At 38.3% G+C, this 16,721-nt stretch overlaps 1 protein-coding gene across 14 annotated transcripts in view; it reads right to left on the bottom strand.

Annotated features, from left to right (window-relative positions):
- celf5a (cugbp, Elav-like family member 5a) overlaps window positions 1-16,721 on the bottom strand; it is a 199,645-nt gene that overhangs the window by 979 nt on the left and 181,945 nt on the right. For 4 of the 14 annotated variants that reach the window (XM_026198307.1, XM_026198308.1, XM_026198303.1 and 1 more), the window contains exons 7-11: window positions 12,927-13,092; window positions 2,316-2,531; window positions 1,979-2,071; window positions 1,263-1,406; window positions 51-217 (exon numbers count right to left, since the gene is read on the bottom strand). In XM_026198307.1, the coding sequence (XP_026054092.1) occupies window positions 90-217; window positions 1,263-1,406; window positions 1,979-2,071; window positions 2,316-2,531; window positions 12,927-13,092 (747 nt within the window). In that variant the 3' untranslated portion in view covers window positions 51-89. The remainder of the gene's footprint in view (window positions 1-50; window positions 218-1,262; window positions 1,407-1,978; window positions 2,072-2,315; window positions 2,532-12,926; window positions 13,093-16,721) is intronic. The other 10 variants (XM_026198312.1, XM_026198311.1, XM_026198306.1 and 7 more) reach the window with 5 other exon arrangements.

The following is a 16,721-nucleotide window of genomic DNA, read 5'->3' as shown; positions in this document are numbered from 1 at the left end:
ATAATATCGCGAACATGCTCCTGTTAAAAAAGCGGTGTCTGGTGTCCTACCTGTGCTGTTGCTGAGAGCCCTGTGTGGGTGGAGCCCTGTCAATACGGGCGGCTCGCATCCTTCGGCCGTTTTAACTGCACTTTCAACCTCTTCATGCCGATCTGAAAGCCGTTCATGGCCTGGATGGCGGCCTGCGCACTTGCTGGGTTGTCGAAGCTCACGAAGCCTGCAAGAGACGCGAACAGAAGTGAACCCAAGTGGCTCGGGTGCTAAAATTGATTACACGGCATCATATTAAAGCATTAAAGTTTCCACCAAGTCAAAAATGGCTCTTTTATGAACTTATTTCCACTTCCAACTCAGAAAAATCACCATATATGCATCTGTGTGGGCTACTTTCGAGCATATATAAGCCACTGGTGGTATAGAACAGGGACAGATCGCCCCACAGGACTCCAAAACGGGGCCACCCACAGCATGCAAACTACATTCGTCCGTGACATCCCCAGCGTCCCGTTCAAACCCATAGGTTTTTACAAGCCAGTGACCGAAAAAGGCGAAATGAGTTGAGGATGCACTTTCGCTGGCGTTGCGAGTGTCATCAGGAACCAGCAGTGAACCGTAAAAAACAACGGGCGATTTCTTCAGCCATCAGCCACCTGGGAGCAGCGCCTGGAACTGCCCCCATTTCGAGGCTTGTATCTACAAGACGAGAAGGTCCACATGGAGGTGAAGTGGGGGATGAAGCCACAAGGCTTCTTAATAGGGAATCTATGTATATCAGTGCTCTCAGCCAAGTCCCATCGGTCCATCTCGGGCCGCGGCCCCCACCGCAGATTAATTACTCTACCGAGCGCCTGTTACCCAGCCCTGACATTATGCAGTAAATGCATAGTGTATAAGTCAATACCGCAAACAGGTCCTACTTCACAAATTTATATCTTATTAACCTCCCCCAGGAGACGGGAGCTGCTATTAATTGTGGCTCGGGAAATGTCTCCCCCTGGAGCGGGAACAGATGTTGATCCATAATGGGCCTTTTTGCTTCACTTAGGACTTTTTTTTTTTTTCTGGCTCAGGGGTTTTTAAAAGGCAGCGCTCCGGTGTGTGGCTTGACACCAAACACAGAATGGAGTTTACACTGTGAAACGGACAGAGACCGATTATTGGTTGTTTTGGGACTGGCTGAATGCAGTTTAACAGTGATGCTGGAATCAGCCGTTTTACGAGCACTGGCATCTATTACTGAAGCGTTGATTGATTTGTCTCACCAAAACATTTGCTCTGGTTGGTGGCTCTGTCCATGAAGACCTTGGAGGAGATGACCGTACCAAATGGGAGGAACATCTGCATGAGTTCGTTGTCACCAAATTCCTGTGGTAGGTGGTAGATAAAGAGATTGCAGCCCTCTGGTCCTGCAACACACAGATGTTACTCACTGTGCAGTCTCCATTCAAAATAAGAAAGCTTTTAATACAAGAACTTGTATTTAGATTTGTTAATTTCAGGCCTTTTGTTTCAGAATACCATGCAAGAAATGTTTTTATCATTATGCTGAAACAGGCCAATAAAATGTATCACGGACTCTCTGCAGTGAATGGGTGCCGTCAGAATACCGTCAGCTGATAAAAACATCACAATAATCCAAAAGTTAATCCAAATTAAAATCTGGAGTTGTGTGGATAACGCATGTGTTACAGCTGTTTGGATTCTCATTCTGACGGCACCCATTTACTTCAGAGGTTCCGTTGGTGAGAAACTGATGGAATGCTGAATTTCTCAATATCTGTTCCCATTATGAAACAAACTCATCTACATCTTGGCTGACCTGAGAGCGAGTAAATTGCAGCAAGTTTTCAATTTTTTGCGTGATATACTCCTTTAATGGAAGATGCGATTTGCAATTATTTCAGTATAATGAACTGTTCACTCGTCATCATGCATGTAGTATTGATCCTCATGCCAAAACGAATGAAAAATCTCTCACCCTCACCTTCTCTCTGCTGCTGCTGTTGAATGACTTGTGGAGGCTGAGGCAAGCTTTGGCCAATAGGGGTCAGTGTGGTTGCTGGGTAGATGGCTGTACATGCAAAGAGAAATTTGTGTGAGAACACAGCCTGGATTTATGTGATACAGCATTGAACAAGGCTACTCGGAAAAAAGACAAACTGACGCATGGTTGGTCAAAAACAACCATCCATTTTAAGTAAGCAGCACAGAAATAGAATAGTTTCATGTGGTTATATATATATATATATAGAGAGAGAGAGAGAGAGAGAGAGAGAGAGAGAGAGAGAGAGAGAAAGCTCATTGAGGTAGTGAACCTGTATATTGTTGCACCCCGGTGAAAGCCTGTTGTAGGGTGTCCGCAGCTGTGGGGCTTTGGGTGGAGTAAGGGGGCAGTCCGTTGGTGTACATGGCCTCGACCGCAGGGTGTCCGTTGGGCTGGTGAGGGATGCTGGTAAAGCCGTTGACGATAGGAGTGACGATGCTGGGGACGCCAGATGTGGTGATGTTGGCAGGCGGTGAGCTGAGGCCTGCTGAGCCAGGAAAACAAACACAGACAGAACATTGTACATTGGTACAGTCTCCAAATAAGGTGTGCAAGTCTGTAATTCCACATTAAAGCATAGAAAATTACATGTTTACATATAAAGAGAAAGCTGTTGATAACTAGCTAAAAGGGAATGATGTTGATCACATCAGAAAATTGTCAAAAACTGATCCCACATTAATATAATTAAAAAAATATATATACACACATCTTTATTATTTCATTATTATTATTATTTACTTATACCTTATAAATCTTTATTTTAGTTTCATTTTCAATGAATCTTACTACTATTGTTAATCTAATTGATGTACTATATTTTATTATTTATAGGTTTAGTTTCATTATTTATTAATACATTCCAATACGTTCATTATTAAATTTTAATTATTTATATATTATAGTTAAGATACAGCACTATTATATAGCACTATTTATATACTACATATATAATATTTATACAGTTTTATGATTAATATAACTCTTTAAAAAGTCATTATATTATATAAAGCTGTTTTAACCTATTTATATTTGCGTGGCATATAGATAAATGTAGGCGAACTGCTGATCGGTCAGTCATTCTATATCATCAGTATGACAAAGAAAAAAAAATGGTTACAACAAAACACACAAAAATTGCGTTTAATAGGCCCTTGCTACAATAAGGCCCTGTCCACAAGAACGCGTTAATTTTTAAAACAGCAGCTTTTACTACACAGTTTGGCCATTCATCCACACGCAAGCGCAGCACCAGGTCACTGAAACTGAAAATTTTTGAAAACTCATGCCAGGGTGAAACTTTTCCAAAATTCTGGTTGCAGTGTTATAGCCTAGACAGCGAAACCAGAGATTTTGCTTTGCGACGTCGAAGCCTGCGCTGTTATCTCCACCTACTGGAAACTTTTTCAGGCTTCTGACTGGCCAACATGGCTTGACTGTTGAGATTATATCGCCACCTGTTGGTTTGGCGTGCTCTTGACAATGCTTCATACCATACGTTTGCATTTTCATGTGGACAGAGATTTTTTTTTTTTTAAACGAAAGAAGGAAAGACTCGGACTCATAAAAATACCCATGTGTGTGTGGACATGGTCTAAGTTAGTCTTTGAATCCCCGATGGATTCAAACAGTCTGCGGTATCATCTTCCCAACTAGCTTGACTTACAGCATGACAGAGTGTGAACCAGGCTCATATCGAACATACAGGTTCCCAAAGCTGCACTCAAACCTCCCACTGCTGTAACCTGGGGGAATTCCAGTGGGCCGAGGAGAGCTCTTTACTCTCGTTTGTGCTATTTCCTGTTCCTAAGCTTTTTCTCGATTGTTTGCTTCCCACACGTTACATTGATGTATTAGTTGACGCCTCTGCCCCATTCTTGGCTGAGCCCAGGAGACTGGGTGCGTTCGGAGATGTCCGACAGACAGCCTCAGCCGAACCGACCACACGTGCGGGGCCGAGCGGCAGCTGCATGCTGTTATAATGTTGAGAATCTATCATTGTGATGTGACAGTTTGGAAAAGCTGAATGCTGACGGGACGATCCAGTCTGCAGGAAGGTTAGGAAACAGACTGAGCTAGTCACGGAAACTCAGATCATGTTCTAGTTGAGGAATAAGACTTCAGTAGGCATTAAAAAAAGCTAGTAAGACAAGACAAATGATGTGACTCAGGGTACACGGTGTAGCTTGGAATAAGCTACACCATACTGCTTTTCCATTGGTCTCTATGTACAGTAAATGTGCGATACATGGATGTCGCGAGTTTTGCGCATGAGGCGGCATTCTAAAAACATGACTCAAGTTGGAAGTTGTTCATAAAAAACAAAACAAAATTAAAAACACAAAACGCGCCTCTAGACATTTTTCATTTCACGGCCCTGTGTTTCGCATTCTGTATAATTGTATAACAGATTTCATAAGCATGTTGCTAATGATAACAATCTGAATAAGATGAAGCTACTTTTACTGCTACTTTTGGTACTGAATGAAATGAATATTTAACTAAGTTCTAAAAATTATAAATTGAATGATTACTCCAAACCTCTATATCTTTTACCTTGTTTTTATGGACCAGTTGTGTGTGTTTTTTTTTTTTTTTTTTAGGTGAGACAGTTGTCACTTGATTTCTAAAGTTTGATGTTAGCATGTGGCTAAGCTAACAATGAAAATTTTAGTTCGAGTTAAGTATTTTTACTCTCTCTTTTTTTTTAAATGAATGTTTATCCAATATCTACAAATTATATTATAAATAGAATGTTTCTCCAAACCTCTATATTCCAATATATTTTAGGGGTGTTTACATGACTACATTTTCAACTAAACAATGAACACTTTTTATGCATTTTGGCCCTTCATTTACATGCCTGAAAATGCTAACTTTGAAAACTGGTTTCAAAGTGCAAGTTTTTGAAATTGACACCATTAGTTTACCTTCGCGTAAGCTACAAAAACGCTGAGATCTTGCAAATCTTGTCATTCATTTCAGTAGAGCTTGATGTTATCATGTTGCTAAGCTAATGATCAGTCTGTCAGGCATAAATTGAGAGTTTTTTTTTCTTAAATGACACAATGGCCTATAAAAATATGCACAAAAGTAAAAAATAATTTATTAATAGCTTTTGAAAAAAAATCCTAATTATTTATAACTGACACAACTCTCAACGTTTCTCATAAAGGTGTTGCTTTCTACATGAAAATGTACATAATGACTAGGTTTAAGAGCTAATGTTCATAATCTTAAAAACTGTGTTGTGAAAATCAAGTAACATGTCAGTTTACTATGTTAGAGCGTAAACATTTTGCAGTGGTCCTGTCATGCAATTCCCAGATCAAAAGAATCAATAGGCGCTTCTTAGAGTATATCCAAGTATGCACTGTATCATCTTTCCCTTTGTGGTTCGGTGTGGTCCATATCAAAGCAATTTGTTCCAGCTGTAGTCTATTTTAGCATTCAGTTCCAAAATTCCAGAATGAATCCATCTGTTATTAAACAAATCTTTTATCTGTCAACCCTGTTAGTATGTTGCGCACTACGAGATGTTGAGTATTCTGCAAATACTGTTATTTCAAGGGGGGAGTGTAATTGGATTTACATTACTGCAATCTGCCCTCGGTGCATCATGCTGATTTGCACCCGATGGTGACTACAATGAGGAACAGCTTACCATATGCACCAAAAGGATTTATTATGCAAATTATAGACTGAAATCAACAAGGAGCTCTGGAACTGTATCGGTAAGCACTGCAGCCAAACGAATCACAATAACTAACTCCCATTACATCCATATTTTAATACAGAGTCTGGCTTATGTTTATTTACTCTTGAATTCATAAAGAGGTTTACTATGTATATAATGTAAAGCAAATGAGATTCTTTATATGCTAGTCCACAAATGCAGTTATAAATACTTTTATGGCAGTTTAACAAGATTTGGCTCTACTACATTGTCCGTCTGACAATTTCACACTAGATCACAATTCACTCTCAATGCAAATTTAGTCATTTTTCACTCACCTTCAGGTCTTTTCAGACCCATATGACTTACTTTCTTCCATCAAACACAAAATCATGGCACTTCTATGGTCATTTTTTGGAGCTTACAGCTCCAGTCCCTATTTACTTCCATTGGATGTAAAAGAGCATTGTGAACATTCTGTTAAACATCTAATTTTGGGCTCTACAGATTTTTTTGTTTGTTTGTTTGTTTAATATATATTTATTGCGTAAAATTACTTTTTTGGGCAAACTATTACTTTAATCACCAACTGAAGCAGCATTGTAGATTTGTTTAAAGCTATTAAATATTTATTTGATAGATTTTACAGCAAAACACAATTTAAAATGGGTCATAGCATCATGTCTGGCATGATATAATTTACATATTCAATCTCCCAGCATGCCACAGCACACAGTCTCTGCCTACTGACACCATTGGGAACTGTTTTGCATTAAGTTTGGAGATGGAAAAATGGCAACAAACCAAAAGAAATATAAATCAGACTATTTAATCCCAATGCTGCAGAAATGCAACAGCAGGTCTTAGTGTTCAACCATTTTGAAGTGATTATAACAGTACACGACGGATAAATGACTCCAAATGTTGTTCAGTGTTCAAACGTTTAACATTTTAACATCTTCAACAGTCGTCAGCGAAGCTCTAAGCCTCTAAACATGCATTCCGAGTACTTTACAAAATAAAGTATGCATAAACACAATGATTTTTACAACTAGTGCAGGACACCGGTATGGGACACAACCTGTGCAGCTGCTCCCCTTGAAACGCTTTCAGGCTTTCGTACGAGTACAATCTCTATTTCGCGGCCCCCGCGAGACCGAGAACAAAGTCAATGGGTTTTATGACCCTGACGGCACACAAGGTGAACTCAACCGTCCCAATCATGTTCCGCGCCTCCTGGATGGCTCGCAAATACTGCACCTGACACCTCATTAACTTCGTCCGGGGCTTTAAACACAACAGAAACATCCGACATATGCTTAACCAAAGAGCAGCCTCTTATCTGCCTGTGACACATCTCCATTTAAACAGGAAAAAAGCAGGATGGGGACTTTGCGAAACCCATCAAGCCCGTGTCAGGGTACGAACTTCAGGGCAGAGACGAATAACGCGACCAGCGTTTCAAGCCATTTAATCCCACCGCTGACAATTAGACTGTCATGCCGTCAATGTGGAGCTCTTTGTAGCTCGAGAGCTTGCACCTGCTGAACATTACTCTTATAAAAAAAAGAAACAAAATAGGGGAAAACATCACCATGCATCATGGTAGCGATACATCCTCTAATAGAGGGCGCCATCTGGCTGAGTGTGTACGCACCATCGCGCTTAAGTGCTTTACATCTGTTAATAGAGCGGCCGCGCCATTGTTTTCAGTGAGCGTTCTTAACCCCTGTGTTGCACTCCTAAACGCTGCGTGCACTGCAGGATGTCACCATGTTACCTCTCGATGACAACGTCCAGGTTTTTAGGTTACTCCGGATGCACATGTAATGGCACACCTATTGTTGCAATAATGTGGCATCAAATCTTCCTATTTGTAAATACCATTTATTTTTTGTTTTTTTAGGGACAAAGTGCCATGACACTACGGCTTTATTTATTTATTTATATGCAATTCTCTGAAATACCTTGTAAATACTAAGTATATGAATATATAATCATTCAGTATCATGATATATCTACACATATCATCACTTTACCTGTCAAAGTTTTTTATATATGGAATCTAATATATATATATATTATTGAATTCATTTAAAATATTCAATTTTGAAATGATAATAAAAAATATATTAAACTAAATTGTATTATCATTGTATTGAATTTTATGCTAATGTAAATTGTTTTAAAAGATTCTATATTTAAATAATAACAATTATTATTATTATTATTAAGTAATAAAATATTACAATTAATTGTATTGTTGTATTGAACTATGTAAATGTATATAAAAATATTTAATATTGTTTTTATTATACTTAAGCGGTTAATATAGAAAATCTAAGATAACGAAATATTATTATTGTTATTATTATAAACGTACAAAAACTGTCATCAGTATGACATTTAAATGCATTTTTTATAATAATTAAAAATATTTATTATTTATGACACTATTATTTATCCCATATGCTTAATATTAAATAAAATATACTGTTACAGTACCTTTTTCATAAGGATTTAAACATTTACTAAAGACTTTATGCCACATTATTAATTTATCATAAAAATAAAAATAATATACCTAAAAAGTGCAGTATTATTACTAATATTGATATTTTTGATGTGATACTTAACTGGACCTGTTGACATTGTAACTGAATAATCAGTTTTGGATTACAATCAAATCGAATCCACCTTGAATGAATACATCTCAGATCAGGATTACATTTGTAAGATTACAAATACAGTCAGGTTGTGTCAGTCTTATTAAATATTTTTGCCTGAGAACATTTTTAAATTACACATTGTGCAAAAAATTTTCATTGTAATCCATATCTTAATAATACTTTCCAGATGTTGTCTACTTTGTAATCCAATTTTACAAATCTGTAACTCCTCTTGAGCCCAATGAGATGTCCTGCTAATACTTTATTACTTCACGTTAATGTTATTTCTAACACCGAGGATATTTGGCACTAATAATACTCCACGCTTGTGTATTAACTAAAAGATGGAGATCTGGAAGCTGCCTCAGATGATGTGACAGCTGTTCTGCCGTTCAATTGTGGTCTTGCCAGATGTCTTCAGATTGCAGCACAATTCCCTAAAAACCACTTCATGACAAAAGGAAGTTAGAAGGCTTCTTTGCATCACAATAGAGTAGTTGTTCAGTCATTTTGAAAGCCTGATCCAAAAAAACAAAAACAAAAATTCAATACTTCTCCGGCAACATTAGCTCTTAATATCCAACCAGATTCCAGTATAGTCCATTCTTCTACAATGCTTTATACACAAATCACAACCAATAAGAGAAAGAGCGAGAGAGAGAGAGAGAGTGTGTGTGTGTGTCTGTGTGTGTGTGTGTGTGTGTGCACAGGCAGATGTATTGAATAAACCAGAGGTGCTGTGCCTGCCAGGGAGATGCAAATGAATGAATGAAAAAAAAAACATATGAATATCTTATTTATTGTAGTCCTTGGAATATTTTTTAACGCCAGCCGTTCTGTCTCGCCCAGGATTAATAATGCAACAGATTCCAATAGGTTCAATAATGGAAGGCAATCAGTAGAGCAGAGCTCATGCGCGCACGCAGGAGCGTGTCCAATGCTTCGCATATTTCAGCACATCTCGCGTCCACAGGAGATCCGCGCAGCTCCGCCAGTCTCTTTCAATTAAGTCAGTGTAACAGAGGCCAATTCCCCCCAGCAGCTGCAATGCATGTTAATATGACATTGATCCCAGTCAAAAAGGATACAATCCAAACATACAAGAGCCATTGTTTTACACAGAGATGAATTCTTTTTGCAAGAATAATAATAATAGTAATAAAAACGTGAAAAAAGATGATGTGCTGTGCTATTATGGACATTTAACATGGTATTTACAGCAAGGTATTTACAAGAATACCAAGCTATACACACCCAAAAACAAAACAACCCAAAACATGGTATTACATTACCAGTGCTATTTTAGTATCATTGGCATCCTATTATATTATTCCCTGCTCATTACATTAAAAACCTTGGTACATTGTCAAATTACCATGCTAGTACCATGGTACCATTTTGTCCCATGAAAATACAGTGCCTATGGTTTATTGACATTAACCATGACAATGCTATGTTAGTGTGAGACTTGCTAGGCTTCATGGACATTTACCATGATAATACCATGTTTTTGTGACATTTAGCATGATATCACCATGATTTCATAGCTCTCTGACATGGTCATACTATGTGTTGTGACATTTACCATGGTGTATCTATAGTTTATGGAAATTACATTTATTATGGTGGTAGTATAGTTTCATGAGCATTTCTCATGGTAATACTATGATTTTATAACATTTACCATGGCATTACCAATGTTTTTATAGACTTTGGACAATAGCGACATCATTACTATGTTTTTGTGAGGTTTACCATTATATTATCATGTTTTCATGGACATCTGCCATGGTATTAACAGATTTTGTGACAGTAAACATAGTAATACCAAATTTTTACAATGTTTTTGGCACATGGTAATACCATGCTTTGGACATTTGAAGTATCATAGTAGTAGTGCCGTCAAACAATTAATCGCGATTAATCGCATCAAAAATATAAAAAAAATTAAGTTTTGATATATTTACATTAGGAAATGTACTAAATATCTTCATGGAACATGATCTTTACTTAATTTCCTAATGATTAACATTATGTAGAAAAAAACCTTTATTTTGGATGTGATTAATCGCGATTAATCGCTTGACTAGTACAAAGGAGTAACATGTAAATACCATTACATGTATATCAAAGTACCAGAGTATTAGCATCTGATGCCATAACTGTACCATGGTGCCATCACAGTACTTTTTGGTATACATCATGAAAAAATCAACTATGCAGTAGCATTACTGTAATACAAACAGTTGCAATTCTGTGAATTTCAGGACTGCTAATACAATGGGTGCTGCTAAAACAAACATACAGTGAGTGATGGATGATCCGGGATGGAAAAAGTGCATGTTTTGCATTGCATGTGTCTTAACAAAACATTTGACAAACCGTCCTGTCTGTCTGACTTAATATTTGGAGTAGCAAGTATGTACATTTGCATGTAATGCCACACATGGATAGCCTCAGCGTCGCAGAAGAGAAGTGTGGCTTGACAGCTCTGGAGCTTTAATTGGATGAGGCTTTTATGAGACTGGAGGGCGGCTTGTAAAAGATGGAACCGTATTAAATCTATATGTGATGCCAGGGGGAGCGTCTTGCTGTTCCAGCCCCTCAGGTAATAAAGCTCGTGTTTTAACTTTGAATAAGAACGCAAACGTTTTCCACGGTCAGTCAATTAGCCACAAAACTAATAATGTGCTTCAAAATCAGCCGGCCAGTTTGCTGCAAGCTACTCATATGTTGCCAAAACTATGCGCTTTACCGGGAATGACAAATGATATAGTCCGGTGTCGTGGTGTATAGTGTAAATTGGTACAGCAGTGCCGTTGACAAAAGAGGAATGAGCTTTGTTAAAGCTGAGCATAATTCACATGGTGGCATGTTTTCGGCAGGGATTGGAAAAGTGCAATACTGCTGCATAAGCAAATGCTGTATGGTGGCTATTATCCAATAAGATCTCCTGTTTATTTAGATTGTATGATAACGGGGTGTTGGGAATGACAATCAGAGCAGTCGTGTGTCCTGGTTATCAAAGCTTCCTGAGGACGAATAAAACAATCTGGGGTGCGTGCCATTTAGGAAATGTCAGCATGGGAGTTTTTGTAACTTAAAACGTGACATAATATAGGCTGATTTGTTTAAAATCAAGGCAAGGAATGTGCTTGTTCTGTAATGTAATGGTATATTTAACCCACAATTCCACAGCTGCCCATCCGACGGTCATATAGGTCACGTAGGTCGATTTTTGACTACAGACATAAAATCTGGTTCACTTTGCAGCTCAATTATGGAAGAGATCAAATTTGGTTGGGTTAGCTTGTTTAGCAGCAATTTCCTGTCAATTATAGAAATTTTTGACATCACAATAATAAAAAATAAAAAAAACGGCACAAAAAAGTTTTATTGGGGTTTCAGAATAAAACCTAAAAAAGACTATTTACACTTCTGTTAATTTTTGATTCGTATAACAGAAGATTGTATAAAAAAAAATTAATTTGTGAAATTACGTGTAGTTTTTGTGCATTCGTTCTGTCAAATCACAAGTAAAACGTAATGCAACTGACATTTTAATTCACATAAAATAATGCAAATAGATCACAAATTTAATTTACATTACCAATTTCAGAGTTTCACTTTGGTATCTAGTATTGTTCGCACAAAATGTTTGTTAATTCAAAAGAAATTAGTTCTGAGTTTTAACATGCAGAAAACTAATTGATCGAACTGCAAGTACCTCTACATGAGCAATAATCTTTTTCTATTGTGGTATCAACTATTGTTCAGAAAAAAAAAATACTATTCACACTTTTAACGCAAATTGTTATACAGTAACATAAATAAATTTTTTTTAAAAAATGCGTAGCTGTGTTTTGTTTTGTAAACTTGTTTGATTCAACCAAAAGAAATGGGCACTGACTTTTTAAAACAGAGTAAGTTACACAAATGTACCGCAAGAATGTTTACATGTGAAGTTATAATGAAGATATATGTTTTTTTTTTTTAAGTGTACTATCAACTATTGTTCAGATGAAAATCTTGAAGACTATTCACATTTATGCTATTAAATAACTTTTTCTGTTATATCGCAAACAATTATACAAAAAACCTCAAGAAAATGATCTAACTGTCTACAGTTTTTGTGCATTTGAACATTTAAACGCGCACTTACAATCAAGCTAAGGTAGGTTTTTATGTAGTCAAACTACAGTCCATCCGTCATGACAAGTGTGCATTGAACACTTAATACATTAAATACACATCACGCTTCACCTATTTTCAGAGCAGAATGCAGGGCCAATTGTTGTGCTATCAACAATACATGCTAGGTGAAGCAAAGCTACAGTTGTGTTAGCCATATCTGTTAGTTTGACTGCGCAAAATTAAATGTATTTGATTAAGGATTTATAGCTTTAGTCCCACAGAAATCTAACTTTTAAAACATATGTAAGCTTGAGACCGACTACGGTGGTCTGAATAACGCGACAGAAACACTTCACCTCAGACCCCCATCCCGTAAGAGAGAAAATGAAGCTCTGTTGCTCACCCAGTGTCTGATGAAACTCACCCGACACCGGGGTCATGGGGGTGGGTGGCAGGCTGTTGATATTGAGCGCCCCCATCTGGTGGATCTGGGTAGTTGGAAAGGCCACGCTGGGCGCCAGGTAGCCTCCGTGACTGGCAGCCATGAGGGCCGCCTGCTGCTGCATCAGCTGCCGGATAGAGATAGAGAAAGCAGAAAGCAGACAGGGAGAAAGAGAGAGAAAAGTTACTAGAAGCACACAGCCCAAGTGGGGGTATGATGGATAGGCAGTGCTTTGCAGAGTAGAGGAAAAAGTAGAGCGGAAAAAGAGAAAAATGTGTCAACCTATGTTTAGTGAAAGCGTCCATCTTCCCAGTCAGAGGGCTGTCACAAGCCCCCTCGAAACATTTCAATAGCTGTCGGTCTGGCTCATTCTAATGAAGGGATCGACGTACATTATTGTAGTCCTTAAGGGAGCTAGGAGTTCGGAGCAGAAATTTGACTGTATTCATTTTTTCCCTTTCAAACTTTAAGGGGATGCTTTCTTCATGGCCTTGACGGTGCAACTTCTTTTCCCTTCCCTGTTTACTTTACGATGTGACTTTACTTTACTTTACTATCAAGCCTGAATATATCATGGTTTCATTGAAGGAGATCCAGCTTAGATCTAGACCAAATGACCATTAGATCCAGATCGTACCTCATGCTTGTTTACATATAGCATACGTGTTTTTTTTTCAAATACCGTCACTGTGCACTTTTAGACTTTTGCCAGAATATTGTTGTGAATGAAAATAGCTATTTAGGTAGCGTGACCAAATGCGCCGTTCATACGGGACACGTCCCAGCCAGGATTTTAATAATGCCTAAAACATCCAGAGAAGTTTGACCAATAACACGCAGGTATTGTACAGAATTGACCAATCGTGGGGCTGCGTTCGAGAAGGTGAGATCTAGAGGGAATGATCAAAGCGATGCAAATATGCGCACGTGTTTGTTCGTTCGATTGACTTGAAGTGTGCACAAATCCCAAAAATGCCGAAGTGCGCCACAATGCTTTAAGTAAAACAAACGAACAAACACATGAAAGCGATTCGAACGCATAAGGAGCCCTCTCCTCTGCTCTTTATAGCTCTCATGAATGTTACACAACGATCAACCTTCACAGTGCAAATAGCCAAAACCAGGATATTTTAGGCAATATTAAAATCCTGGCTGGGACGTGTCCCGTATGAACGGCGCATATGGTCACCCTATATTTAGGGATATGCAAATAAAACAACAATAACAAAAGAATACGAGCAGACCTGATGTTCCTGTGGCTCAGTTGTAGAGCATTGTGTTAGCAGCGCAAAAGGTTGTGGGTTCAATACCCAGGGAACACACATACTGGTAAAAGGGGCTGCTAAATGCATAAATGTAAATGTAATTTGTTGGGAATTAAAGAACAATGCTTTAAAAAGTCATGGACGACATGAAACTATTCCCATCCAGTTAAACAATAATGCGACTAATCATCACAGCATTCCTGAACATCACAGCATACAGTCCCCATAGAGGAAATAAGGCCAAAAGTAATATGCTACTTCATACAATAATCATCCAGCTGCCACTCTTCATTTGAATGCAGAGGATGATATTGTTCATGTATGCTTTGCTTTCCGCTGCCTTTTCTTCTCTGGATCGTAGAAAGGCAATCATATTCTCTCATTGGCCTTGTCACTGAGCCTGAAAGATGCCGTCCACCCACAAAACAAATCTATAAGCCTCGCCTGCATTACTATCTATAAACTCCTCCTTTCATTTGCATAATTCCATCAACAAACCACAGAGGATCAGCTATTATCCTTCAGGTAAAATCCACAGTTCGGGGGAAACAATGAGTAAGCTAAATGAATATAAATCTCAGCACAAATATGCTGAGTAAATACAATGGGAATATGTCAAGAGAAACATTTAATTCAAAATTAATTGAGAGTGTTTTTGCAACACTGCTTAATGTATTAATACTTTTTGCTTTGTACTGTTTCACAAAACCTTTAACAAAACTCTATTTTGTCACTTTTTTTTTTTCACATATAGCTACTTGGGTGAGTTAAAACTTAAGAAACTTAGAAACTTAAAAATGGGTCACGGACCACTGGTTTAATGCATTTGTCAACCCTCAGGCAAGGGTGGGACGAGACAGTCTAGTTTCTCTCCGCCATGTAATAGCCATGCCACAGTAATCAGACGCTTTTGTGCCCATCTCGCAGCCTCTTCCTTCGTGCTGAATGGGGCGTCAGAGTTAAGCTGGCTGGCTCTCGCCGGGTGACAGTTTGCTAATGCCCTTTAAAAGCCAGAGGGACAGGCTTTGGGCAGAGCACAGTGCGGTGAGTTGAAGACTTCCATATTGTAATTTCCCTCCATGAACGGCTCAGATAATGTCGCCTTTCATGGCTGCCACCAGATTGCCTCAGATAACGATGTGGCATTCAGTTCTGCTCTTTAGGAATTAAAACAGAAAATTGGAGGCCCAAGCATGTAATTATGTTGGGGAGAAGTGAGCAACATCAATTTGTTCTTGGAGGAGGTGGAGGGGAGAGAAGGAGGGGGAAAAGAATAGAAAAACAAGTTCCTTTAGCTGTCGGCGGAAAACGAGACTATTAAAAAAAAAAAAAAACTCTTGTGTATCTCTGTTATTCTTATTCAAAGACATAGTTCAGTCAAAAATGATATTTTTTGTACTCTCCTATTTGCCTTTAAACACATGACTTCATTTCTTGCTTGGAATATAAAAGGACAAGTTTAGCGGAATGTCCAAGCTGCTCTTTTCCATTCCTTGAAAGTGAATGGTGACCAAGATTTTCAGCGTTTGAATAGATTTTTTTTTATTAGCATTATTATTTACTGTCATAAAAGTAACATAACTTCCAAAGACTTGGAATAAAAAGCAAGAGTTGTATGGCCCACTTTTATGTAAAGTTTATGGCCATTTTGTGTTCTCTTTAAGACCTGACAGGTATGGTCACTACAAGCTGTAAAAATTTAGTCAAATTTAGAAATGAAACCACAAATGTTATTTACCCACACATTTTTGGTTCCAAACCCAAACTGCTTGTGTAGAATATAAAAGGAGAAATTTAGCGGAATGTCCAAGCTGCTCTTTTACATACACCAAAGGGAATGGTGACCAAGATTTCTGGTTTAATTTACTCTTCTTTCGTTTAGTTTTATACAAAAAAACTCATCATACAGGTTTGGAATGACGTCAGAGTGAAAAAATTATTATAAATAATTACAAAATAACAAATAATTACAACAACCAAAAGCTGGGTGAACTGTCCCTAAACATTTCTAAACCAAAACTTTACCCAGCATCTTGAATAGACAGGAAGCATTCAAGCGAAGGCAAAAGGGACCAAATTGCCTTCAGCAAAGTCTTCATCACCGAGGTCATAACCTTTTCTTCCTTCAAAATGTGAAAAAAAAAAAACGGAAGCGGCCATGGAAGAAGAAGTTGCCTGGGCGACGGCATTCGTTTAGCGTCAGGCATGTGGGGTTTTTTTTATGGCTTGCCTATGGCATTAGTCTCCCTCGGTGCCAGCAGGCAATCACCTCTTTATCACTGGGCAATTATCTAGCCAGAGCTGCTCTGTGTCTCTGCCCACCTCTGCCTGCATCACACATGACCCCTTACAGTCGGTCTGGCCCTGCTGCAGCACAGGGAGAATGGCAGGATGACTGTAGAGATATTTATAGAGAGACGAGAAATGGAGTGAGCTGAATGCGAGGACCCCAGTTATTAAGGTCCCTGGCCCTGTAAGATTGCCTGAAATG

The sequence above is a fragment of the Carassius auratus genome, chromosome 22, assembly GCF_003368295.1.
Source record: "Carassius auratus strain Wakin chromosome 22, ASM336829v1, whole genome shotgun sequence".
In the NCBI taxonomy this organism is placed as follows: Eukaryota; Metazoa; Chordata; class Actinopteri; order Cypriniformes; family Cyprinidae; genus Carassius; species Carassius auratus.
Note: the sequence above shows the minus strand (reverse complement) of the source record. Positions and strands in the feature narration are given on the sequence as shown.